Here is a 27,447-nt window from a genome sequence, read left to right on the forward strand (position 1 = left end):
CAGCTTGGAACAAACAGGCTATTCATTGTCTCCAAAGTGCCTTTTGAAAGGAGCCTTTCTCTCCATCCGTCTTGAGTATGGAGGCAGTGTAGGGCCTCCTGCCGAAAATTCTTCTTCCTCCTGTATTCAGTTCACTTCTAAATATGCTCATTTAACTATCTCAGCAAACTCAAAATAGGAACTTCAAGTTCCTAATGGAGATGTGGCTTGGGAGTGGACATGGGTAGGGAAATAGGTTAAGGGGTGATGGTTGGTTTTTCTGTACTGAGATAAACTGTGTGTTGGAAAGGATTAATTTCTAGTCCTGACTCTGGAAGTTGACATACCTTTCTATGCATCCATTTCTCCACCTATAAAATTAAAATCCTTCATGTCCTCCTCAGTAAGCACTTCCACATCACTAATTGATACATCTTCAATAAGAGATGGGATTAAGAGACAAGGTGTTCTGGTTCACATTATTCAAAAGCAAATTATTCTTAGCACCTTTGATCTACTACAGGTAGAGGCTGCAAAAATTAGCCTGATGTAAGCAATCTGAAGGTAACTTTGAAAGATTTGGAATGCAAATTGAATATAAAGGTGTAAATGGGTTTAGGCAATGTTGTCTGCTGGTGTTGCTGTGTCTGTGTTGTGCTGTGTCTGTGTTGTACTGTGTCTAGAACATGGCTCTGAGCCTGTGCAGCTGCAACGCTGAATATGAGAGAGATGCGGATAAAAAGCTGGATGTAAGAGTGAAAATTGGGCTGAACCCTGCTGCCTGGTGCCATTGTTGCATGCTTGACACTGCAGCAGGTTTGTGGGTTTAATGAGGTTCTCAGCCTGAGCAACAAGTTAATGAACAAAAGGCACTTCATAAATTACTATGGAAGAGTGCAAATTAAATTACACATTGGACATACAGCTGGCATGCTTGTGGCATGACCAGTATTGGGTTTTACATCACACAGAAGCATAACCAAGGGACTGAGACTTGCTAATGATAAGACTTAGGACTCTCTGGGATCCTAAAGCTGTGTAGCTTTAGCAATGAAAAGAAAGCTGGTTGTAAGAAACGCAAGATATTTGGGTGCCCTGGGCTGACTTTGGGTTTGTTCTGCTTTTGCTCAGGAAACTGATACCCTGAATTCAAATGGTGGCATTAGAAACCCAACAGTGGAGTTGGTTTATGTAGATTTTTAGCTCTTTAGCAGCTCTGGGAAATGGGAAAATGAGGGAATACAAAAGAGATGAAGCCCATCTCTTTTTTGCAGTGCTCCAGTGAATTGCAGACACAGCAGTTCAGATAAAGTAGACGGACAAACATGCAAATGGTGGGGCTGTCGGTGATCTCCTCAGTATCTTTTGCTTTACACCGACCCTAGCTCCTTAACAGTGAGCTGAGGGTTTTAATTTCTCTATAACGGGTCACGATTTAAAACACCAAGAGCTGAATGTAGCGGTGGTCAAGGGCCCCGCTTGGCGCCGGGGGCAGCCGCCTCAGCGCAGGAAGGAGAAAACGGCTCCTGAGGGGAGAGCCGGTGCCTCTGGTTTTGGCGGGCGGAGGGGAGCGCAGAGCCCGCGGTCGCCTACCTGCGCTCACAGCTGTCCCCTGCAGCCGTGGGACCGGGAGCCGGGGGCTGGCAGCCCGGGGGGCTCCCCTCAAGGCGCGGGTCGAGCCGCGGGGCAGGAGCGGCACCGGGCGCCGCCCGTCAGGTGCCAGGAGACGGTGAGCGCCAGCCGGGCGCGCGGGCACTCCAGCCGTCGGCGGGGCTGAGGGGAACCTCGTGGTGGGCGGCGGTGGCGGGACAGCGCCTGGTGACAGGTGGCGGTGAGCTGGGGGGGACACACGCCGTGTGGCGGCGGGGGGGAAGGCGGCGGTGGGGCGCGCAGGGGCCGGGGGCGGCCGGGGGGGCGCGGAGCCGCCCCAGCGCGCCGGCTCCAACATGGCTCTTGGCGGGCGGCGGCGGCGGCGCCCCCTGGCGGCGGCTGGCGGGCGCGGCCGGTCACGTGAGGCGCTCGGGGCCTGCTGCCGCCGCCGCTTCCCCCAGTCAGAGCGGAGCGAGCCGAGGCAGAGACGAAGAAACAAGATGGCGGCCGGTGGCGATCCGGAGCGGGACGCCGGCAATTCGGATTGAGCCCTCGGCCCTCACAGCTCCGGCGGCCCCCCTCCCCGGCCCGGATCCCTCGCAGGGGAGGGAGCTTTCCCGTAGCCGCCTGTCCGGACTCCGAGCGCCCTCCCGAGCCTTCCTTCCCCCTCCCTTCCCCCCTCGGCCAGCGCCCAGAGATGCGGGGCCGGCGAGGCAGGCCGCCCAAGCAGCAGCAGCCGGCGGCGGGCACCGCTCAGGCGAGCTCCCCGGCTCCGCCCGCCCCGGCGGGCCCCATCGGGGGGCTGAGGTCCCGGCAGCGGGGCAGCAGCCGCGGCAGGTGGGCGACCTCGGCCCAGGCGGAGGCGGCGGGGCCCAAGGCGAAGGGAGCCGCGGCTGCCCAGGCCTCTTCCCCCGCCACCGCCTCCCCCAGGGGGGGCAGCAAGAGGAAGGGAGGCAGCGGCGGCAGCAGCACCCCTGGTGGGGGAGGCAGCAGCGGTAAGGGCAGGGGCAGGGCCGGGGCTGGAGGAGCAGGGGGAGGAGGCGGAGGAGGCAGCTGCAACAGCCAAGGCAGGGCTGCCTCGTCCAGGAGGAGCATCAGCAAAGTGGTGTACGATGATCATGAGAGCGAAGAGGAGGAGGAGAGCATGGTGTCCGAGGAGGAAGAGGAGGGAGACCCCGAGGATAACCAGGACTCCGAGGAGGAAGAGGAGGAGGAGATAATGGAGGAGGAGGACGACGACGACTCCGACTACCCCGAGGAGATGGAGGATGAAGACGATGCCAGTTATTGCACTGAGAGCAGCTTCAGGAGCCACAGCACCTACAGCAGCACCCCAGGTAGAGCGTCAGGGGGATGAACTAAAACAAGTCGAGGGCCCCCCCCACATGCTCCCTCTAGGTTTGCAAATACAGTCCGCACGCATTCTTCCTCCCGTGCGTGTGTGAGGGATGCCCGCAAGCACTCACAGGGACAGGGGTCTGCACGTTAACGACTGGCAGCCCCACGGATGCGGGGAACATTAGGAGATGCTCACAAACACATGCAGGGAGGGCGGGCAGTACATGCTGTTAACAAGGGGATGCTTTGCAAATATGCATGGAGATTCTGGTGACTGCAGAAATGCATGATACACCAGAGCACGTTGCAACAATGTCAAAAGTGTGTGGGGCATTCACTTAATATTTAAAAACCGAGATGCATGCCTTGCAAAGAGGTCCTTTCAAATATGTACAGGAAAGGATGGCTGGTGCTTGCAAATATAACTTGATGTTAAAAGGAAAGGAAGCACATGCAACTTGAAGTGGCTTTAAAAAAAAGAGCACTGAAAATTTTCAGGCTCTTGAAGTCGGAGGGATATCTGGATCCAGCATTTATTGGCTTTAAGGCAAAACTAGCTTTACAAGGAGGGAAATAAGGTGCATTGTTCAAAATGGAGATTGCATTGTTATAGTTTGGGGAAAAGTGCACAGGGCCTCATCGCGAGGGTGTAAACCTAGTTTTAGTTAAACACAAAGATTAAAAGGTGGAGGTTGAGTCAAAAGTCTTGGGTTTAAATACTGCATTTATCTTAAGATATGGCAACCTTTAAAACTCATGTTAGGGTTAAAACTTGTTAAACATCGTTGTGATTGTATTTTTAACCTCTAGTGGCAAACCTGGGCTCAGATTTTAAGGCCTGCACTTCTGTTTGTTAATTAGTTAATTAACCATGTGGATTTCAAGCTTCAAAAATTCTTTATTTAAGCTTAAGGGCTTTGGATTTATTTTAGTTCATTCCAGAATTGAGTTCAAGTTTAGGATTTTTTTTTTCCTCAATTCTCTGAGCCAGGAGAGTAGTTAAACTTAGGGATAACCTAAGAGTGTTTCTGAGTTGGGCTGCAGGATAAAAACACTGCTGTTGGGAAAGTATTTGGCCAGTTTGGAAGGGGGAGGAACAGGTTGTTAGTGTAAATGCATGGCATCTTAATTAAAAAAGGAGTGTAGTTTTGAGTAGTTAGCTGATGAATTTTAAAAGGTGGAACTTTAAAAAGGTCTAACTTTTAAAAGTGGCTACTAAATGTGTCATTTGTTTTTATTTGGGTGAGTTAATGGTATCAGTTCCTTATGTGACTTCATGATAGTAATTTTTAAACCTCTGTCTGTATGTCTGTTTTATTTTTTAAACCTATATCCATATGCTCAGAAACCGAAGTGAATCAGAATAAGTACATACCTTAGTAAATTAATTTAATTTAGAGAGAACTTTTTTTACGTGTTAGTTTACCTGTTGCAGGGATGTCCTCCTATCAAATCGAATTCTTAGAAAATCTATTACTTTAAAAATTGAGGTCCGGTTTCACAGAAGAAAAAATTTCTAAAGTACTCTCTTGACTTTTAACCCTTCATTTTCTGATTAGTTGTGGTAACTTTTAATTAGTTTTTTTGGAGGTGCTTTTGTCCAGGGGTATTTTTATTATGTTAATTGGCTAGGTCAGGAAAATACTTTTTACATGAGCATCCAGGTTTAAAATGAGTTCTACAGAGTATGGGTGTATTCAGTTTTTGAAATGTACTTAAGCGTTTTGGCAAATAACAAGATACCTCTGTGCGCATTGTTGTGCAAGTGTAGACAGGTTTTATGTGGTATTTAGGTGTATCAGAAACCAGTTTGCTAATTTATATGTTGATTTCTCTCTTGGTCAGGGTAATTTCAGTTAATTTTTTAAAGCTAAGTTTAAGTGTAATAATTTTTATCCTTATGTACTGGGTTTTTTTAATACTGACTTTTTGATAGTTAAAACATCTGTGTTGTTATTTTGGCAATTTACTGGCTGTTCTAATCAGCTCAGTATTTGTCCAAAGGTCTCCCTCCCTCTTTCCCTCTTTCCCAGACATGCTGTTGCCCTTTTGCAAAGAAAGTAGGAACTTCTCATTCCATCAGCTCATCTGTGTCTTTTTTTTTTTTTCTGCTGAACAGATATCTACATTGTGAGCACTGCTAGACAGTGGTGGCACTAATTGAAATCTATACTTGACATTAGAACAGCACTAATAGGCAAGGAGAAGGTTCACCCAACCTTGGTATCTTTTTATCTGACAGTGACCAGTGCAGAGTGTGAAGAACAGGGCAGACAGGCAGCGATTTATCTTCAGAGTTCCCCCACAGACCCCAGTGCTCTGTGACTCAGGTGCATGCAGGGCCAGAATTGGAATTTAGCTGTGTTTAGATACAGGCTTTTTTCTTTCATACATTTGTCTTCAAACCAGACAAATTGTAATACACAAAGTTCCTGTGGTTAACTGGAGGGCTTGAGGGAGTGTCTCCTCCATTGTTTTAAGCTGGCCCCTAGCACAATTGTGGGGTGCCCGCTTGGGTTTTTTTGTTTTTTCCTGCTAGAGATGCTGAATGATCCCTTCCCTACTTATCTTCCCTCAATCACCTGCAATCTGAATTATTACCACTCTCGGGATGTAGTCTTGGAGGCTGAAAAGTTTATTTGTTGAGAGCAGGGTATTGAAAAATTGCAGTTCCAATTAAACTCTCCTACTAATCAAGGTTTTGCACATAAATCACATCCCGTTTAAATGGGTGACAGACTTCTTAGAGTTTTTTAGGACTTACAGTGAACAATGAATTAAAAGATCACAGTGCAGTGTCTCTAGCCAAGAAAGGCTCAGTTTTTGTGCTCTGCTGGGGAATTTACGATGTATCTTGAACTTGGATGTAGGACTACTTTTTTTTACTGTATTATTATTCAAGTATTTAAAGAAGCAAAATCTTGAGAATGGTAAAATGCCTTTGATGTAATGCTTAATAATGGTACAGTGAAAGCTTATTGTGTGATGTTTATCATTGCATTTACTTCTGTGGGACAGACTCTTGGTAGAGGGATTTTGTGGGTGTGTGTAATGTCCCTTCTCACTTATACCTCTGTGTCCCCAGAAGGGAGATGTGTTTTTAGGACAAGTGTCCTATATACCTTGTATCACTAAACATTTTTGCCATCACCTGTCCACTCTAAGTTATACTTTAGGCTTGTCACAATTGCTTTGTAGATAACAAGTATTTTCTGCATGTCGCAGAATTTTTGAAAAGGATTTGATCAAGATGCTTAGAAGCCCTTCCTTTTGTTTCTTCATTGCCTTCTTCAAAAACTAGGAAAACTAGCCTTAGAAAGAGCTATACAACTAGATTGTGACCAAGATAATAATCATCAGTCTATCTAACAAGCAAATCCACAATGGTGGAGTTGTGAGCCAAAAGATTTGTCTTAAAGTGCATTAAATAAATTCATTAGATGGATTTTGGTAGTCTGAATATTTGCAGTGATTGACCATCGCTTCTGTTAACCAGTAATTCACCAAGGTGCTTTTGTCTTCTGAGTGACGGAATTTAACTGGAAACAAGGTGCTGCATTTTGTGTGTCTGTAGTAATTTTGTATCTTAACACGTTTTCATGCTCTTGAAGAACTGTTAAAGTGGAGACATTGAGATAGGACAGTAAGAAAGGCAGCTGCTTTTGTCTGTCGTGTGAGATGATTTACCACCTTCCCACACATCTCACCTGGGGTACCCTGTTCTCTAAATTAAATCTGGCACGCTCGTATTTTACCATTTAGTAATCTGAACTTTGATTTGTACTCCAGAGGAATTGTCGCTAGTTCATGCCAGTCATGAAAAATGTCGAAGATGAGTCCCAACAAAGAGATTGTGTAGAAGGAGTAAATCTGGGGCTGATTCTGCTGTATTGACGTGCAAATTTGCAGTTTATCTGAAGAGAGCATTTGTCACTTAGTCATCTTTCTAAGAAGCCCCATTATCAGAGTATGTTGTAAAAGGTAGAATAATTTAATGTGTTGCAGTTGAGTTTATTGTGCAAACTTTTTTTTGTAGGTCTGCAATAGAATTCCATAGCTGACTGTTGTATTGCACAGGACTGGTATAAGGTGAATAAATGTGCATTTTAGTAGATTGGGGCTGACCTCTGATATCAGTTACAGCTTATCCTGAGTGTGCCCCGACTAAGAAATTGTCTGTCAGAATGGTCCAGAAAATTGTTATATTAGTGCTACCTTTTTCATTTGGTTTTTTCCCCTTTTGTCCTGGGTTGTAGGCACAAAAGGGCTGTTACTCTGAGTACTTCTCAGAATGACAATGTGGGATCTTATCTGCTGCTTGACCTTCATTAGTTATCCAAATGTTCAAGTGATGCCTCAGAACATGGGGGTTTGTATTCCTGGCTCCTGCTGAGGGTATACTCATGGCCATAATGGTGAGAAATGAAATTCTTAATGGAAAATCGGTAGAGAACACTGGTTGGATTTAGAAGTCTGCTACTGTCAGACGTACAAACTGGGGAAAAAAAAAAGCCAAAGTATTTAAAGTTTTAAAACAGTTTTTAGAGAACATAAAGACCTAGTTTTGTACAATGCAGGGCAGTCAGACTTAACTTAGGAGCACACGTTGAGAATTCATACAAGTGCTCTCAGGAAGACGCTCTTCAGGATCTAGTCTAGTAACTGGTTATTTTTTAATTTGTGCTTCAACTTTTGTGGTTCAAGCTTCAACATTTGTGCTCCGAGCTTTTGTGGCACTTGCAATGCCTCATTTTGAATATTAGGTTATATTTTAAGTTTAATCTGGTTTGTGGTTGGTTCGTTTTCTTTTTTCCCGACGAAATAAATATATTTGGATGAGGTACAATTGTTGCAGAGCAATATTCAAATTGGAGCTGCACTTACAAGTAGTTACAAATGCATCTTGCTCTTTCAGAATTTTTTTCTGGAATAAATTATTTGACTTGTGGATATTAGAAATATGTTTATTGTCATGTTGGCATTTTTAAAAGGAAAAAAAGTGTTTTGTATAAGTCAAAGCCTTTAATTTTGGCCCAACCCAAGGAAAAGATTTAGATTTTTCTATTTTAGTACCGCTTTTCATAATATATTCTTATTTTATGTTAAACTGATTCATTTTACTGCTTTTTCTTCTTTGGTGTAAGCTGAGCAAATGCTCTTCCAAGAGGTTGACTTTTAATTAAGGAACCAGTTTGGGCATTGCTGTGACAAACATGTAGCTATATCCAGCTTATGCATTCTGCTCTGGAAAAAAAAAAGTTCTCTTATGCATTTTCATCAACTATTTTCAGTTTTCTCAGTGATATCTGAAGAGAACTTGTGTGTTGCTGTACATTCTCATCTGAAACTTGCATGGTGCGAAGTAGTAACATGAGACAGGGACTCTCTGTTTCTTGTGTGTTTATTAGAACCAAACAAAAGTAGGACAGTCCCAGTGAATCAGGAGGGTCGTCAAAAGTCAAAATTTCCAGGAGGAAGAAATAACTAAGGAGTACTCATGCTTTTGGGGCATCACATAACCACCAGTTGGTCTTTATGTTGAGAAGTTTCTGTAGTGACTCATGATCAGGGAAACAAAACCAACCCAGTTCTATTTTACTAAACATGAACTTTTATGTTAAGAGTAGTGTAGTTAGACTTGACTTGTGGATCTTGAACCCAAAAAATAATCTCTTATTGGGGTAAAATGGAAAGTCTTTTCACTTGCTGGGGTCAATTTTGTGGAGTGTTCCTTCATAGGGTTTGTTGTTTGTTTTTTTCCCCTCCTGTGCCAGATTCCTGAAGTATCTGAAAATCCTCTGTCTTGTCTTTTCTCTCCCTTACGCTCTATCAAGTTTATCCTCTTCACTGCAGCTGAGAACTGGAATTCTTAAGCTGGAGCCTTAGCAGCCAAGTGCTGAGAAATTATGAGGAAGGGAAAGTTTTTAGAGAAATGAGACCAGTTGCGAACTTTCTAATCGAGAAATGCTGGAACCAGTGTTTATTTTTTAGGTCATACCGGTGCAACTACCACTTTGTCTCCATTTAAACAAGACAGCGATTGTGGCAGAATATTAGTTATGTAAGGCCATCCACCAGTCCATTACTTGAAATACGTTGGCCTGAAAGGCTGTCTTAACTAGTGCTGTACATCTGGAGTGAAGAGATGTGGAACATAAGTGACACAAGGCAAAACTGGATTTTTGTGGATTTCGTTGGGCTATATGTGGATGGCAATTGGAATACAACTAAAGCACAAAGAACATGAAAGTCATATTTAATCATGGTAGAACCTTCCTGTATTCTGGACATTGTATTCTGGACATTGTATTCAGTGTATTCTGGACACTGATGTAAATAGATCATTCAGATACTCTGTTTTAAAACTGTCAATATAAACCAGAGATATGTTAAAGAATTGTTAAGTTCCATATCGTCCTGTGGTAAAGACCAGATGTGACTTCCCCTTTCCTTCTTTCAGTCTGTGAATGAAAATGGAGATGAGCTTTTTGGTCCCATTAAACTCTATTTCTAAATTTTTAAAGGGGTCAGCATTTGAACCAAATAGGTTGAATAGACAAAAATTAAATGAAATAAATTTGCCCTGGTGAGACCTCATCTGGAATATTGTGTCCAGTTCTGGGCCCCTCAGTTCAAGAAGGACAGGGAACTGCTGGAGAGAGTCCAGCGCAGGGCCACAAAGATGATGAAGGGAGTGGAGCATCTCCCTTATGAGGAAAGGCTGAGGGAGCTGGGTCTCTTTAGCTTGGAGAAGAGGAGACTGAGGGGTGACCTCATCAATGTTTATAAATATATAAAGGGTGGGTGTCACGAGGATGGAGCCAGGCTCTTCTCGGTGACAACCAACAGTAAGACAAGGGGTAATGGGTTCAAGCTGGAACACAAGAGGTTCCACTTAAATGTGAGAAGAAACTTCTTCTCAGTGAGGGTGACGGAACACTGGAACAGGCTGCCCAGGGGGGTTGTGGATTCTCATTCTCTGGAGACATTCAAAACCCGCCTGGACGCCTTCCTGTGTAACCTCACCTAGGTGTTCCTGCTCTGGCAGGGGGATTGGACTAGATGATCTTTCGAGGTCCCTTCCAATCCCTAACATTCTGTGATTCTGTGAAATAAAGCAAGGGTTTACTTTTTTTTAAAAAGTGCTTCAGTAATCCTGGGTTTGGGTGCTCAGCCTGTTACTTCAGTTCAGTAACTTCATTTTACTTCAGATATCATTAGTGTGTTTTGCTTAAATATTTGTAATATAAATTATTTTAATAAATAATGGTAAGTGTAGACTATAATTATCAATATCTATAATTAAATGTGCCATGTGAATAAAATTGTTTACTCTTTAATCTTAATTACAGGCAGATCTTCAACTAGAGAATTCAAAATAGGGAGAGGCAACCATTGCAGACTACTTCATCACTTTTGGAGACAACTAGTGAAGGAATGTGATTTAAAAGAAGCATATGCTAGATAGAAGTATAATGCTGAGACACTCAAGATGATCTGGATCCTGTAAATAGTCCAGTCGTGGCAGCAGAAGGCTATTGGCAGATCAGTTTATCCTTCCAAATAAAACTATGGAATTTGGATGGTGTAGAAGTTTGTCGTTTTCTCTCTTTGCACTGGCTCAAACTTGAAAGCGGAATGTGATTCAGGGATTTGGTTAATATGCAGAAATGATCTTAGAAGTATACAATTTATGTGTAATAAAACTTGAGTCCATTTTGGGAGACTTCAATGTGAGTAAATTGATTTTTCTTTAATTGAGAGTAGATCCATCTAGATTCAGTATAAAAGTCCAGTCAGCTGGTGGTGGTGCCTAAAAGAGAATTAACTTCTGCTGGTACACCTGCTCTGGAATCCTCTTGATGGGTTTTTGTTGTTGTTGTTTTAGACAATGTAGTACACACTGCATTTTCTACTTAAAAGAAAAAACTGAGATTTCCACACATGGGAAATTATTCATGGCAAATAATAAAAATGATTTATCCAAAGTTATTTATACCAAGATAAATTGAAAAATATTACTGGCAGTAGGTGATGTAATACAAAGTTAAGAGAGCAACAGTGTAATACATTCTGTTGACTGCTCAATGTGGTCATTGCACTGAATTTGTCATACTATTTCACTTCCTTATATTATTTTAAATACATATTAATGTAATGCACGTATGTAGTCTCCCAAATCAAAATAACTCTTTGTTATTGTGTAAGTATCAGTTGCATAGCCTATACAACCTTACACTTCTCTCTTAAATACTGAAATCAAGATAATTAAATTGATTTACAATTTAATTACATTACTGTATGTGACAGGTGTTGTTAACTCAAGACTCCCAGTGGAGGGCAAAATCCACGATGAATGACAACAAGTAAAAAAAAAAAAAAGTTGTTTTCAAATCTCAGAATCTCTAAAATAATTAAAAGTAAAATAAATTGAACATAAAAATGTTTGAAGAGACCAAAATCTTGTTTTGTTTTTTAAATCTGTCAATGAGTGTCAAATTCAAGCATAGGACAGTTTCCCTTGTGGAAAAGAGAAGATTTTCCTTAAAAGTGAAGAGCTTGAAAAATTGGATATGTTTATTGTAGGAAAACATTTTTCCAAATTTGAGGGATTTTTTTGTGTGTATATGAAGAACAGTTGGGTAAATGTGAACTGTGATCTTCAAAACCTTCCCAGAAGTCGAAGCTGCTTCTAAGTAGTGTGAGCTGTCTGGGTTGGCAGCATGCTGCAGGTAATTAGCAAGGAAGAAATTGTTATTATCAGAATTGCAAATGAGCCCAGAGTCCTTATTTGGAGTTCAAACCTGCATTTCTTCAGCTGTCTGAGCGAGTGGGAGGGGAGGGTTTATCCACCCAACCAGCAGAATACAAACATTTCAGCTCAAAACAGGGACTCTGGCATTTTGACGTCATTGTGTCAGATTCCCTTGGCCTACACTGGTAATGTAAATTCAACAGCACTGAGAATGGTTCAAGATTTGGGAGCACCTTGGTAGTGAATATCCTTCAGTTTCACTGGAGATCAGACTGCTTGGTTCTATTGGTTTGGTTTATTGGGGGAGGTTGTTTTTTAAAGGTGTCTGGAGTATTTATTGAGATTGCAGTTTATGCACCAAACAGAAATATGTTTAAGCAGAAATTGTCTGGAATTTCTTAATTTCTAAATCACACTTTGTGATCTTCCAAAGTTCTGGACTTCAAGTTCTGTTCAACCTGGGTGCAGCAAATGTCAATAATAAATTGAAAGTGAAATTGGAAAGAAAGGGGAAAAAAATATTTGAAATATTATGCCACCAAGCCATTCAAGAAAAATATGTCTGGGTACCATTTCTTTTAAAAATATTCTGCATCTTTAAATACTTTACTTTTTTAGCTTATATGCAGTGCAGAATTGTTCAAAGTAGTTCAGTGTCTGAAAAGATAAATTATTGGAGCTCTTGAGGTGCGATGTGTGATTTACAGAACGGATTGGGGGTGTTGAAATGCAGTATCTGCTGCACACCATGAGCTGTAACACAGCGTGGTGGCCAAATGAAGCGGCATTTATAACGCAATATGGGTTTCGCTATTGTCTAAACTATTAGTTTTACAATTACTTCTGAAATTTCTGTGCTTTATAAACAAGCAATTGTGAAAATATGTAAATTGATGAAGAGTGGTGTGAATCATGCAACCACACGGTTACGTTGTACTTGCACCAAAGTACAATTTTTCATTATGGTATTTTGACATACATTTAATTCTAGACCTCTAATTGTACTGATATGCATCATTTATAGGAGGAAGTGTTAGAGAACTTTCTTAACCTTTTCAGGAAATATTAGGAATGCCTTGTTTTAAGGTGGTTTTTTTTTTTTGCTTCTCTTGGTCTGATGTAACATATCTGGTTTTATCTCTTGTGAAAGAGACATCATCAAAGATGTTATATAGGGAGTCTGTTTGCTTGAGGTTTTTTCAGTGAAGGACAAAAACAATGCATAAGACAATTATAACTTTGTTCTTGGAGTAGAAAATCACAACAAAAGAGAGGAAATAAGGAGTCTTTGCTACTTTCAGCAGTGTTCCTTCATTCTAGTTTATCTGTGCCTGAAAATTCGGGGAGGGGATTTGCCAGTTGTGATTAATTTAGGTAAGCCAGGGTGATCATCCTTGCTGCTTGCTTTCTGGAAGGGCTGTTTGTTTTACAGCTTTATTCTGCTGCAGTTGCAAACACTGAAAAGAATCCTAGTTTATAGCTCCTCCAGCTTTTTGTGATGTTTTTGCTCTGTGAAGACCATGAGTGATTTCAGAATATCTGCTCTGCCTTGTTGTCTTGCATGGCCACCTGCTGGGCCTCATCCTGCCCTGTCCTGCGATTCTGGAGGAACCTTCTGGGCCCTAAAGGAGTTTAATGTGTGAGCCTGTGTGGGTTTTGCTTTGGGGTCTTTTAGAGAAACCAGCTCTGGTTTATGCATCTATGATTTTGGATCACGATGATAGAAAAGTTGGGTTTAATCTAGATATTTCTTGCTGTCAGAACCCTTGCTTTGTGCCTGGCTGTGAAACTCCTGTGTTTTCGTGTGTTTGCCATGATTAAACATTTTCCACTGATTTGTGCAGAAGCACATTGGAAGACAGTCACACAAGCATTCTTCCAGTTTCCAGAGTCAGAACTCAAACTTAACTTGGAAATTCATTTTTATATGCAGATGATGTTGACCCGTTACTTCTGTAATGGAAACATCTGGCAGTTCATCTTCTATATTGTTTCAGAGCATGTAATTTGTTGCATAAGATTTCACTCTTTAAAGTTTGAGAGGGAGAGATGGATCTGGTGTCATCTTGCCACGCCAGCTCAATGATTGATTTATTTTTTTTCTGGAATCATCTGACAAACAGTCCATTATACATCAAGATGTTTCTTGAAGGTAGCTTTTCTTTTTGGTAACTTCTACTTTAAAATGCATTAAAGTTTTAATGATGGTGTTTCAGAATCAGCAGGATCTGTCTTTGGGCATCTGCCTGCCTTAGCAGGATTTTTTCTTTTTCCCCCCTGCTCCCCATCAGTCTTATTTCTGGTATTTGTGGGAGTATTAGAGAGAGCAGGGTGGGTTGAACAAATGCCATAGAGAGCCATTTCCTCTTGATGGTAACCGGAACTTCCTTTATCTCTTAATTTTCTTGACCCTGTTTTGGAGAGGGTCTGTATGCACAGGATTTGATTAGAAAATAGTAATATAAAGTTTAAAATTCCAGAATACTGATTGTGTCACTCTTCAGTCTCAGATCACACAATGTGTAGCATAAGTCACTTTTTTTTATTAAAGTGTGCATGTGAAATTGCTGTTATGGACAGCTTCATTTTTCTTTTGGATTTTCTCTGTGAATAAAATGCAACCGCTTCTCTGTGTAGAATTGATAATTATGAAATTTGGTTGTTGACCGGGATCATAGTTTGCTTACCAGAGGACCTAAAACCAGTTTTCATCTCAGTTCCTAGTTTTAAACTGAGATGATGGTTTTATTGGTAGCTTATGAGATTGTCTAAACTCTTTTTTTTTTTTAAATGAAGGAAATAGGTTTAATGAGTGCATCCTAATACTTTAACTGCTAGTTGCAGAATAGTTGTGTGTAGCTGGATACTTTTCTGTTATTTTGATAGAAGATTGAAGTATTTCATCTGTCTAGTAGTGCCAGGTACAGAAATTTTTCTCTTTTGTTTTTCCTTCATCTTGGCATTGAGGATAGTAGAATTAAAGGGCAGAAAGTGTAGCATCTCATCTGAATTAGCATCTAAGACTGAATTCATTACGCTCAGTGTCTTTTAGGTGGTGAAACAGCTCTTCAGAACAGCTGCTTGTGTTTGGCTTTGTCCTTCCATAATTCTGCCACCTCCCCATTCTGTGGATAACTCTCCTGTTTTATTGACACATGGGGGTGGGTTTTTGTTTACTTGGTTTGAAAAACTGGGAATTCCTGAAACATTTTCATAAAATTTCACGTTTAACTTTTGTTTCTGGCTTGGAGGTATCCAGGAGAAATAGTCCAGTTAGAAAACAGAGGACAAAGTCATTTAGCTTCTCTTTTGTATTTTGATTTGGTTGAAATCGATGTCCTAAGACATCTGCTTGAAATGATCTTTCCTGTATACTGTTGCTGGATAGGAGAATAGTTTGCAATATTTTAATGTAAAAGATCTCGTTTGAGCCTTGATGCTTCAAGTTTAACATTAAAATTCCAAGAATGAATGATAAACTAGTCATACAGAGTAAGAACAAGAAAAAATTCTATATTAATATTTTTGCTGAGGAAAATGTCTTTCTTTTTAACTAATTTAAACAATTAAAATTCTAAACATCATTTTGAAGATTCAGTAGGTGTATCTTATATGGGAAATGCAACTGTTCTAAGTGTCCGAAGCAAAACTCCAGATATCTTGTGTATTTTCATGCTGTTAATTAAAATATAAGATTCTTAGCTGAATTATCACATTTATGTAACAGTGAAGATGCAAATCCTTAATTTGTAATAGTTTGGAAAGTGTGACACAGTCATTGATGATAGGTGTTTAAACGTGTTGACATGTGAATGGCAAAATTCTTATTGTTGTTTCTTATTGCAGGTAGGAGAAGACAAAGAGTGCATCGTCCTCGTTCTCCAATATTGGAAGAAAAAGATATCCCGCCCTTGGAGTTTCCTAAATCCTCAGAGGACTTAATGGTGCCTAGTGAGCATATAATGAATGTTATTGCCATCTATGAGGTACTGAGGAACTTTGGCACTGTTTTACGCCTCTCTCCTTTTCGTTTTGAGGACTTCTGTGCTGCTCTGGTAAGTCAAGAGCAGTGCACACTTATGGCAGAGATGCATATAGTGCTTTTAAAAGCAGTTTTACGTGAAGAAGACACTTCAAATACTACCTTTGGACCTGCTGACCTCAAAGATAGCGTTAATTCCACTTTGTATTTCATAGATGGAATGACGTGGCCAGAGGTTCTGCGGGTATATTGTGAGAGTGACAAGGAATACCATCATGTTCTTCCTTTCCAAGAGACAGAGGACTATCCTTATGGACCAGTAGAGAATAAAATCAAAGTCCTGCAGTTCTTAGTGGATCAGTTTCTTACAACAAACATTGCACGTGAAGAGTTAATGTCAGAAGGTGTCATTCAGTATGATGATCATTGTAGGGTTTGTCACAAACTTGGGGATTTGCTTTGCTGTGAAACTTGTTCAGCCGTGTACCATTTGGAGTGCGTGAAACCACCTCTTGAAGAGGTCCCAGAAGACGAGTGGCAGTGTGAGGTCTGCGTAGCACATAAGGTGCCTGGAGTAACTGACTGTGTCGCTGAAATCCAAAAAAATAAACCATACATTCGACACGAACCTATTGGATATGACCGGCATAGGCGAAAATACTGGTTCCTGAACAGAAGAATCATTATGTAAGTAAACTAATAGTTTGGTATTTTCTGAACAATCATGTTGTATTGAATGTATTTGTAATATATGCTGTAAGTTGCTGTTGCCATTTTAAAATGGTTCGTTCTTTAGATAAGACCATTGCTTGCTGTTTTGTAAATAGACTTGTAAGGACCATGTACTGATCCATCAATTTTCTTCAAACTAAATAGTCTCATAATCTGTATATAAAAAGGAGGAAAAAACCAGGGCCTCTGGCTTAATATTAATGTACCTAAAACACATGAGTGTGAGGAAAAGAAAGGGAATTTTAAGGAGAACTCTCCAGTTTCTTGTAAAAGTTCCTGAAAAGTAGTTCAACTCTCTTTGTGATCACATGGTGTATAGGACAGTAATTTTGGGGTACTGTCACCTGCTTAGGTAGTATTTGGCGGTTAGATACCAGTGCTGGTTTGGTGGTCTGCCTTTGAAACGGAAACTTTCAGAGGTATTCGAAGGTATTCACCATGTCTATTAACTAGAAATGCAGAAAATATTGTATATGAACACTTCTATAGGTATAAACAAAGTCAAAATAACAAGAAATGCCCGTCTTTAAGCGATCTACTGTTTTATGTTTTACACAATCTCCTGGTTTTAGTCCTTTAAAATATAGTGCTCTTTCTCTAATGTGGTGTTAGCTGGTGCTGTAAGTATTAATTATCGCTGCTCTTTGTTTCCTGTGTTCTTCTTTCACACTTGTTTAAAAAAAAAAAAAAAGTCTGTGTTTGATTATTTTTTGTTTCTGTGGGTTATAGATGCCACAGTAGTGTTAAGTGATCTTTTAAAAGATGCAGGGAATCTTTTATGCTCTTATCTTCTGTGGGCTTTATACTCTGTACTCAGGCACTTCTTGGGATTTTCAGGTGATATACATGCACATCCTGGCTGCATTAGCATAGCTGTACCAGTTTCAGGTTTACTAAGTGGGAGGAGAAAGTAGGAAAAGAAGAAAACAGTTGGATGATCACTGTCAGAATTTACACGAGGTGTACAAGCCTCTGTGCCTGAGGTGCTCGCTGGGAAATGGTACTTACAGCACAGCCGTACGGCATGGGATGGGAGGCTGGATAAAGTGTTCACATCGTTGTGTATCTAGGTCATATAGGAAGATGTATAGATGGCATACCTATCTAGCAAATAACGGTGTAATGAGCTAGGAGTTCAAAATGAAAGGCTAAAGTTCCCTTTTTGGTGAGTTAAGAAATAATTAAAATATAAACTTAGCAACACAACAGCATTATATTCTGCAGTCATGTGTAAGGAGCAGAGCAGCCTCACAATTGCTGTTCTGCCCGTGTCTCGCTCTCGCTACTTGCATTGGGCATTGCCAGGGATAATTCACAAGGCACACTTGGCCTGGCCTTTTTACATAAGCATTTTGTTGTACCCTTTTTTTTCCTCTTGTTGTATAAGCTGTACTTGTGCATTCTCATCTCCCCTTCCATCTTAGTTTCTGGGTGTTGGCCTTTGTCTTCCTTCTCTGTGACTTTTGTTCACAAACAATGATAAAGGTGCTGCCCTTACTCTTAGTAAATAACTTCCTTGGTTTAAACACGGTTTAAATAATTTTCCTTTAACGTGGAAGTCTAGGGGCACAGGATATTCCATAGACTCAAATGATCATCAGTGTTCAGCTGTTACTTTTTGATGTGCAATATGTGGGCATTCTTCCTGAAATGAGCTGTTTTCTCAGAAAACTTGATGAACTTAACCATGCTAATCTGCTAAAACTAATGGAAAGTTACTGGTGGCTTAGAACAGTAAATGGGTAAAGTATGATCAGTTGCTTTTCATGAGCAAAGGCCTTTATGAGAGAAATGATAGTATTTCAATGCACCAGGTTTTATTATCAAAACCAAAAGTCTGTTTTGTGGTAATGTTTGTGACAAATTAGTAGTTGAATTTTGAGTGGTATTACCATTAATAACTTCATAACCACCTTATTTTAGTAGCGTTCCGAGTTGCAAATATTACAGTTGTTTCATAAATAGAATGTGGAAAATAGTAGATCAGCGACAGTTAAGTTACCTTACGGGTGTTGTGAACTTTTGAATACCTGAGGCCGGTTTTTCCCGTGGTTCATGTATAAGGCATTTGGGGGCAGCCAGGGAGAGCCTGGGCCCTGAGCGGTGTGCGGAGCTTGCCGGGGGCTGGAGGGCCCGGGGAGCTGCTGTGGACACTCTGCTCTTCCCGGAGTTTGGTCTGGGCTTGTGCTGTTGTGGAGAACCCCAGATTAAAAAAGTGGAAATCTCTTGGTCTTTTCAAAGGGTCATATGATGGTTCTTTTGTACCTTACTGGAGCTCTCACAGGTGGATGCTGTACAGATGCTAATATGAAATATTTTATGAATGTGATGATCTGTGCTTTGAATTTCCTGACCTTGCTGTTTCCTGAACAGGCAGTTAGGAACACTACACTTTATGGATTCAGGAGCCCTGCCCTCATCATTGCAAATCGTTTGAGACTTAGTAATAGATTACTGGTTACAGTAGTAGTAAATGTAATGAGAATAAACCTTGTTGCCAGATTGGACAAACCAGTTTTAAGGAGACTCTTCCAAAGCTTCCTTGAGCAAGTTGTCAGGAGAAGCTCTGAGGGGAGTGAGAAAGGAGCGTTTGGGTACCAGGCTGGGTGCATATCACTGTCCTTATGTGACTTGTTTATTCACACTTGGGTATTGGCAATTAACAGTTCTCTGCAAAAAGTCGGCTGATATTAGTTTTTGTCACTTATCCATATATTTTAAAATTAATATTTTAAAAATACTCTTACAGAGAGGAAGATTCAGAAAGTGAGAAGGATAAGAAAATCTGGTACTATAGCACAAAGATACAGCTGGCAGAGTTAATTGAATGCCTAGACAAAGATTACTGGGAAGCTGATCTATGCAAAACTCTGGAAGAAATGCGTGAAGAAATTCATCGGCACATGGATGTGACAGAAGACCTTACTAATAAAGCAAGGGGCAGCAACAAGTCTTTCCTTTCTGCAGCAAATGGTGAGAATATTTTGTTTAATGGGCATAGATGTTGCACTTTGAATCAAATACTAGTTTATTTTATTATAAGAAGTTTATAGAAGTAGATAAGCATCATGCAGGTGCATCCGCATGGCTATGTAGTGTTGGCTTCTTGTAGGACCATGTATCGTGTGTTCCAGGATGTCCTGAGCGATTGGGATTCTCGATATGCTCAGGATGTGCCAGATTGCAATTGTTCCAGGTGTTGGAGTGGAGCTGTGTTAACTGTCAAATGTTTCTTGATGTACTCTATTTTATATATTTATATATCTATATATAACTCCTTGTAAACATTTGACAATCCAATGGGAGTTGTGGTGGCAAAAATGTTAGAGCTCCAGTATTTTGGCAAGTGTGGAAGAATGCCTGTCTCCTCTGCAGTTCCCCACCAGCTTAGTTTATCTGCCTCGGAGCAATAAATAGCAATATAAATTTGTGAAGGTTTGAACTTTGGTTCTAGGGGAGACGCGAAGATTAGATATTCAGGTTTAAAAATTGATTTAATTCATCGCTATATAAATGCATAGCTCTGGGAGATCAATAATTAAATCTTTGGAGTTGTTTCTTCTAAGTGGGGAAAAAGTGGTAAAAAGCTGGATGTTATCTTTTGTCTCATTGAAAAGAAGCGTCATTTATGCCATGTTATTTCTGCTCAGTGGCTCTGGAGGTGGTGGTTGCTTATTCATGACAACATACTTTCTATTGCAGATGAAATTTTGGACATTATCAGAGCAAGAAAAGGAGAAATAGTGGAAGATAGAACCACAGCAGATGATGAAGCAGAAAAGGCCAAAAGTGACATTGATAATGACCAGACAGATGCTGAGAGAGGCAAGGAAGAGTCTGGAGACCAAGATAAAACTGAGGAAACACCCACTGAGCAAGATGAGGAAAAAGTGAAAACAGAAGGTAAAGAAAGTGTGACTGTGTTTGACAACTTAATTTCAGTAAAGTGAATCTTTAGTTCAGGTCCTCACATTTATTTAAGTGTAAATTAGGTTAATTTTTTTCGTATAATTCTCTAACCTATTTTTTCAATAATAGGTGATATTTGTCAGTTCCTTTGGGGTTATGTATTACACTTGTTTTTCTTGTTAAGTAGTGTCCCCAATTTTCCGACTTTAAGTGACATACAACTGGCTTGTAGATACCTTGGCTTGAGGTACAGGTGACACGTACAGGCTGTGATCAACACGTTTGTAATAAGCGATATTACATCACTTTTAATATTGTTTTCCTCGTCAGAGTTGTATAGTTTGATTCTGAGACAATACTATCTCTTGGGGAAAAAAAGAAAAAAAGAGGAGAGGAGAAAGCTCAGTGTTTTTCAGCATTATCAAACAAAGCTGCTGAAGTTGCTTTCTATGGATGATGCCAAATTACATCCCAAGACATACTAAAGAATATCCCTAAAGTTTTGTTGTCCGTTTTACTATAGAGGCAACAGTCGGGGATAAAAGTAACTGTGTGACATCAAGCACTGATGACAACACCACAAATCCTTCTGCAGGAGAGACTAGTTGCTCTGAAGGGAAGGACGCAATGGGGTGTCAGTCAGAAACCCTTGATAGCAACAACGTGGCAGAGAAGAAGGTGGCATCAGAGCTCCCCCAGGAACTCTCAGGTACAGAGGGCACTGCTACCGATGCCTCTGTAGTTTGGGGAATCTGTTCCGTTTTTCTATCTGGTTCGTCCACTAAAACCATTCACAGCGTATATCACTCATGCTGTTTGCTTGCAGTGCCATCTTTTACTGCTACGTTGTCATTAACATTTCCAAGTTAATTTTCTTGCAACTAGTGCTTGAAATTTGTGGTCCTCCATGATATGACCATTTGTTTCCATACCTTCCAAAGACGACTATGGCTAAGCTTCTCATGTTCTATTTTCTGTATATTTTATTTTTCCATATGATCCATAATGATTGTTAGCATCCTATCAAAGTTTATTTCAAATTCTAATTTGCTGCTGGCTAATTTATTATTTTAACCTCTCATTTACTGTATAAATTACTAACAAAGTATTTTCATTCACATGAGTAAACCGTTGCACTGAAATGTCAAGATTAACGCTGTTGTGCTAGGATTTTTAGAGATTTCAGAATTATAAGCACAGAAGCTCTTGTTCTGTTTTAACCTGGTTTGTTCTGCCATGTCACTGATTCAAAAGTAGTAACGTACACTATTTAATTAAAAAACCCAAACAAACAAACTTTAGATTTAAGAATAAATGGGACTCGATGAGGTGTGGCATAAACTATTAGTGTACTATTTTAGAATTATATTCTATTACAAGCCTTAATAAGTAACCAAATGTTATTCTAAACATCTGTTTACTGTTAAAATGACCAGAGTTTTGGTTTCAGTTCTTAAAAACCTAAAAATACTCTGTGATGTTGCCATGCTCAGTGTATGTTTTCAAAACTGATAGTAAAGGTTTTCTCTGCTACTGAAAGTTCTCCATTCAGATACAGATTGCAGTTCTTGAACTCGCAAATGTGAATGGGACAAAAAGCATACACTTTAGATATTTCACGAAATATTTTTGCCTGTTCTCATATTTTTTATTCCATTTTAAAGTTAAAATAACTGTATAGGGGTTTAATGGAAAAAGATACATATCCTATAACTTTGTTCCAGACACATTTATGGGTTCTTATTTTATTTTCAAGATTCACTTATATTTATCATTATTTCTTTATTATACTTTCACAGATACTTTTCTCCTTCCAAAGCTTCTAGCTTATTTTTAAATTAGTGGGCTTTTTATGTAGGAAAGTGCGTGTTCTTCCTCAAGTCTAATTTGCTATATTCATAGTGATACTCGTGTTCCTATTATGAAATTTCAGTTTGAGACTCTCATTTCAGAGGGAGCGAGAGATACTGAACCAGCATCAGTGAGGCAGCTCCCCCGGAGAGGAGGAAAATAGGAGTAGAATGCAGAGCTAGACAAGAATGCGTCACCATCCTTGTTAAATAAAATTTAGATACAAGGCTTTTATTAAGAGCTTAATTTAGGTGCTTCCACTCCTCTCCAAACAGCAGGCACCACAAACGGTTCCGTTTTTCCTCTTAGTAGAAAGGGAAGTGGGTTGATCAGTGATGGTCACACACTTGGCCCAGCCAGAAATCAAGGTGCAGTCAGGTTAGGGATCTTCTAGGAATCCCAGAGTATTTACCGCTTTGTCTTTCTGCTAGGAGTGAGTATTTCCCAAAAAGGAGGTTTTGTTCTGTCACCTTAGTAACAACAGAATCCCTGATGTTTTGGAAGGATTCTAGAAACAGAAAAATCTTGTATTTTTTTAAACAGCTAAGCTGTGTGTCTTTTGCACAAAGTCAAGAAGATGTTCTGAGGGTTGGTGGTTTGTTCTTACTGGGAAGCTGGAATGATTTATTTCTAGGTAGCCACAATTCACTGCTGGTGCAGTGGAAAGATCATAGTGGGGCAGGACATCTTATAACAGCAACAAGTGAGGTGGCAATAATGTCACCGACTGTCAAGACAGAACAAGGACAACTGAGGACCGAGAACCCATTTGTCTTACTGAGCTTGAAGCAACATCTAGACCCATCAGACTGTAAGAAAGAGGCTGATATTTTAATTTTGCAGAGGAGGAATTTAGATTTAGAATGGTGCCAATTGAACTGAAATCTGGGATTCCTCAGAATTAATGTGCTGAAGAAGAAACAAAGACTCAGTGGAAAACTGGAGGGGAGCGGAAAGGTGTGTGCTTTGAGGAACAGATGAAGCACAAGAAAATGAAAAGAAATAAAATCGTAGAACCTGCAGGAAGACCCAGTTTCATGAAATCTGTGTTCTAAAAGCAAAACAAAGCCAGCAGAGGGTTCTCTGTGTGTGCATCTATAGAAAAAAGTTGTCTTGTATTTAAAACATACTCATGTTTCATCCAAGTATGAATTTCAGTTCTTCAGGGCTGTAGAAGTTGAAACTGCTTGAAACAGAACAAAAAACCACTTTCGTGGATACAGCGCTCTGGAGGGAATTAATATTTTATGGGTATTTCTCTCTAGTCCAGCAAAGGATGTTAATCTGACTTTTTTTGATGAAAAATTTAGAGCTGGAAAAATTGCATTGATCCAATTTAAAAGCTAAGAATGAAGTTGTTCTTTTGTAGAAGAGACTGGGCAGATGATCCCAAGCAACAGTAGCAGCGCATCTGCTGCACCTCTGCAGCCAGATGTTGAGAACAGCAGTGGGAGCGAGTTGGGCTCTGGACAGAACGACTCCATTAAGACACCTGAAGATGCTGAAAGTGCAGAGGGGGGATCCCACACTTCAGAGGACATAGGTAATAATAATAATAATAGTGTCTCTAACTTTCATTTTATGCATCTGTTCTTCTTTAGTTTATGACTCCCGTAGATCAATAGAAAACTTCCAATTTTTAAGTTTGTTTTAAAAGCCTTTTTTTCCTGGGCAGGAGAGAAATCGAATGGTGAAAGAAGTGATTCTCCAGGCGCAGGAAAAGGCACGCCAGGTTCGACGCGAATGCTCACAAGATTACGAAATCCAGATAGCAAGTTGAGCCAGATGAAAAGCCAGCAGGTTGCTGCTGCGGCACATGAAGCAAATAAGTTATATAAAGAAGGCAGAGAGGTTTGTGCACATCTTGGAAAACTCAAAGAAGTACGAAAACTGTTTTAGAAAACTAATAATCTTTTTAAGAATATAAAAGTGATTTTATGCAGACTGTGGAGGTACTTGAAAAAGAAGTAGTAATAATAAATTAGCCAATGATGAAATTGTAATATCACAGGAAGCTTTTTTCCTCCTTCTCCTTTGCTCTTGCTCTCTTAGTTGCTGTTTACAGAGTGGTGTGACAGTGACCCACTGCACCTCCCTTCTTTAACGTGCTGGTCAGAACAGTTAGAAATTTGTTTACTACATAGCCAGTAATGTTACATGTGTTTTCTTCCACTTCTGTCTTCAAATCTCTCAGAACCGCTGTGCCAAAACTGGAACTTTACAGTGGTTTGTGTTTTATTATTGTTTGACTAGCTGGGTAACAGCCACATTTCCAGTTCGTAACAAATCTGTACTGGCAGAGTATGGTCACTTAGAGGCAATCATTGCAAAATTGTAGCACTGCTTGATGCAATGAACGTGAAATGTCTCTCAAATGTCTGCCAGTTGGTGTAAACTTTTTGTCTGACTGCAGGTTGGTTGGGGTTTTTTTGGTGTTTTGTTTTGTTGCGGGGTTTGCTGTTCTTTTTGTTACTGTTTTTTTTAAGTAGCCCAGATTCTCCAGGAAAACAAGTGTTTGATTGTTAGGAATTTGTTGCAGTTAGCTGTCTGCATATTATTTGATGTGTTCATTCTATTTTTAACTGCTTTTCCTTGTAAGTTAGCATTCAGCATGTTTATTCACAAACCCCTCGGAACTCAGTTATGAGTAATTAGACCAGTGATATGATCTGTGCCATTTTTTCACAGTCAGAGAGATTCGTTTGCTTAGCTACACGTGTGAATTCTTTGCTTTACCAAGGATGGGTTTCATGGAAAGCTCACTGAAGTTTAGCGAAGCAGTTTGCCCAAATCTGTCTCCTTCCATGGGCATCATTCAGAGCAGCAAAACAGGTTCCTGTTCCTCAGGAGCCTGGATGGCGGGTTTTTTGATGTTAAAGTTGATCTTTGGGAATATCCTAACTCTGTGTACAATCCGTGATGAAGTACATGTATTTAGTGTATTGGATAAACAGTTATTTGCTTCTACAAACCGATGCAAGATATTTTTATTATTTTATATATAGACAGTCGAAGCCTAAATTATAAATAAGTAAATAGAAATATTTGAAACTTAAGCGAACCTTTAAAATCATTCTTTCTTCCACAAGGTTCTGGTGGTCAACTCTCAAGGTGAAGTCTCTCGAGCAAAGAAGGAAGTCGCGATGAAAGGAAATATCAACAACTATTTCAAATTAGGGCAAGAGGGGAAGTATCGTGTTTATCACAATCAATACGCCACTAATTCATTCGCACTGAACAAGCACCAGCACAGGGAGGACCACGACAAGAGACGACATCTCTCACATAAGTTCTGTCTGACTCCTGCTGGAGAGTTCAAGTGGAATGGGTCTGTACACGGGTCCAAAGTTCTCACCGTATCCACTTTGAGGCTAACTATTATTCAGCTAGAAAACAATATCCCGGCATCATTCCTTCACCCTAACTGGGCTTCCCACAGGTAAATTAATACAAGAAAATATGTATTCTCTCATTTTACTTGTATTTTTGCCAACAGTATTAATAAGCAATGGCCTTTGTTTTTTTCAAATCAGTAATTTCCGACCACTGTGCTTCAGTATATTAAAATATAAGTTCATATGTTTGTATTTTGTGATGGATGGCTAAAATGATTGCACTTTTGCGTAAAGTATTAAAATAGAAGAGGTTTTATCCTACCATTAAATCTTATTAACACAGCATGCTATATTAGTGCATGTATATATTTCAGGTGGGTTTTTTTTTCCTGTTCAGGTCTAACTGGATTAAGGCTGTTCAGATGTGCAGCAAACCTCGAGAATTTGCACTAGCGCTGGCCATATTGGAATGTGCAATTAAACCAGTGGTCATGCTGCCGATCTGGCGGGAATCGTTGGGGCACACTAGGTAAACTAAATAGAAACATCTTTTTGAATATGAGAATTTTACTTTGTTTTACAGTTAGTAGATCCTCTAAGCCTATAAGAATTATGTTTAAATTTACTCAGTCATTCAGCACGTCCGTGTTTTTCTCAACCAGAAACACTGAAAATACACAACGATTTCTACAGTGTCGTTGCTCCTGCAAAGCAAGTTTGTTTTCTTTGTCTGAGCCACAGTCTCAAAGTGCTAAAACTTTGGGAGACTAGAAGAGCAAATTTCAACATGCTCAGTTCAGTGGAGTCTGTCTTTTGTCTCTCATTGTGTCACAGAAGCAGAAGTGAAATGTGTCTGATTTTAGACACATTTACAGGCAGCTCTTTGCCGCCTTGGAATAGCCAAAAGCATGGTGTTCCTATTGCAAGTAGTACATCTAACCTGATCCTGGGCTTTCCTCTTCACTTCAGATATTTAAAATTATTCAAAGGGGTAGGATATGCTGTTGTTTGATTTCTTGCATTTGCTGACAAGATCCTGTACTTAAATGTACTGAAATCTGTATGTATTAGGTTACGCAGAATGACAGCAATAGAAAGAGAAGAAAAGGAGAAAGTGAAAAAAAAAGAGAGAAAACAAGAAGAAGAAGAAACAATGCAGCAAGCTACATGGGTGAAATACACATTTCCTGTCAAACATCAGGTAAGGTTTTCTTTTGTGTGATTAAAAAAAAAGAATACATACATTGTTGATTTCTTACTCTTTATCTGGTTTCATTTTAAACATAAAATGTTATTGTGTTACTCCCTGCCATTGGAGTAGGAACCATGCCCACCTGTTCAAGAACATGTGTAATCTTTCAGCTTTTAGGTAAATAGGTTCTAAAAGCCATTGTAATTTCATGTAATAGTGTGATGTTACTATGATAGAATCAATTCAATTATCAGCAGATGTATCTTTGATTTTACAGAGTACATTATTTCAGCAATGTACTTCAACTTGCTTGAAGAAGTCTGTAAATTGAAGTTTTTGCTTTTTTAAAAAAAATCTTAGGTTCTTAAGTGAATGTATGCATAAATAGTGCAGCAAAGCACCATTAAAACTACTGTTTTAAAAATATTCAACAGGTTTGGAAGCAAAAAGGAGAGGAATATAGAGTAACGGGATACGGCGGCTGGAGCTGGATTAGTAAAACACACGTGCACAGGTTTATTCCCAAACTGCCTGGAAATACTAATGCAGATTACAGAAAGTTGCTACCAAGTAAGTGTCTGTATTGCTTACATTTTTAAATTACTGACGTACTGCTTTTTATTGCTGATTCAGTTATTTGGTTAATTATTTGCACGTGATATTTCTTATGTAGACTTTGTTATACAAAGAGTTCCAGGCAAGTTTTTGTGGATTTCTGTTGATCTTTGATATAACCAGTTCAGTTGTCATAGACATTTTTTAGCTACATTAAATTGTTTCAGTT

General features: G+C 39.9%; 1 protein-coding gene across 13 annotated transcripts in view; it reads left to right on the forward strand.

Moving 5' to 3' along the window:
- Window positions 1–2,057: 2,057 nt before the first annotated feature.
- BPTF (bromodomain PHD finger transcription factor) overlaps window positions 2,058–27,447 on the forward strand; it is a 48,865-nt gene continuing 23,475 nt past the window's right edge. For 7 of the 13 annotated variants that reach the window (XM_065648168.1, XM_065648171.1, XM_065648178.1 and 4 more), the window contains exons 1-11: window positions 2,058–2,906; window positions 15,509–16,331; window positions 19,126–19,349; window positions 20,079–20,279; window positions 20,809–20,994; window positions 23,506–23,679; window positions 23,812–24,017; window positions 25,226–25,575; window positions 25,869–26,000; window positions 26,543–26,672; window positions 27,098–27,233. In XM_065648168.1, coding sequence (XP_065504240.1) covers window positions 2,267–2,906; window positions 15,509–16,331; window positions 19,126–19,349; window positions 20,079–20,279; window positions 20,809–20,994; window positions 23,506–23,679; window positions 23,812–24,017; window positions 25,226–25,575; window positions 25,869–26,000; window positions 26,543–26,672; window positions 27,098–27,233 — 3,202 coding nt within the window. In that variant the 5' untranslated portion in view covers window positions 2,058–2,266. Of the gene's footprint in view, window positions 2,907–15,508; window positions 16,332–19,125; window positions 19,350–20,078; window positions 20,280–20,808; window positions 20,995–23,505; window positions 23,680–23,811; window positions 24,018–25,225; window positions 25,576–25,868; window positions 26,001–26,542; window positions 26,673–27,097; window positions 27,234–27,447 lie in introns of those variants that run through there. The other 6 variants (XM_065648169.1, XM_065648170.1, XM_065648181.1 and 3 more) reach the window with 4 other exon arrangements.

This window comes from Caloenas nicobarica, chromosome 18 (genome assembly GCF_036013445.1).
Source record: "Caloenas nicobarica isolate bCalNic1 chromosome 18, bCalNic1.hap1, whole genome shotgun sequence".
Classification (NCBI taxonomy): domain Eukaryota; kingdom Metazoa; phylum Chordata; class Aves; order Columbiformes; family Columbidae; genus Caloenas; species Caloenas nicobarica.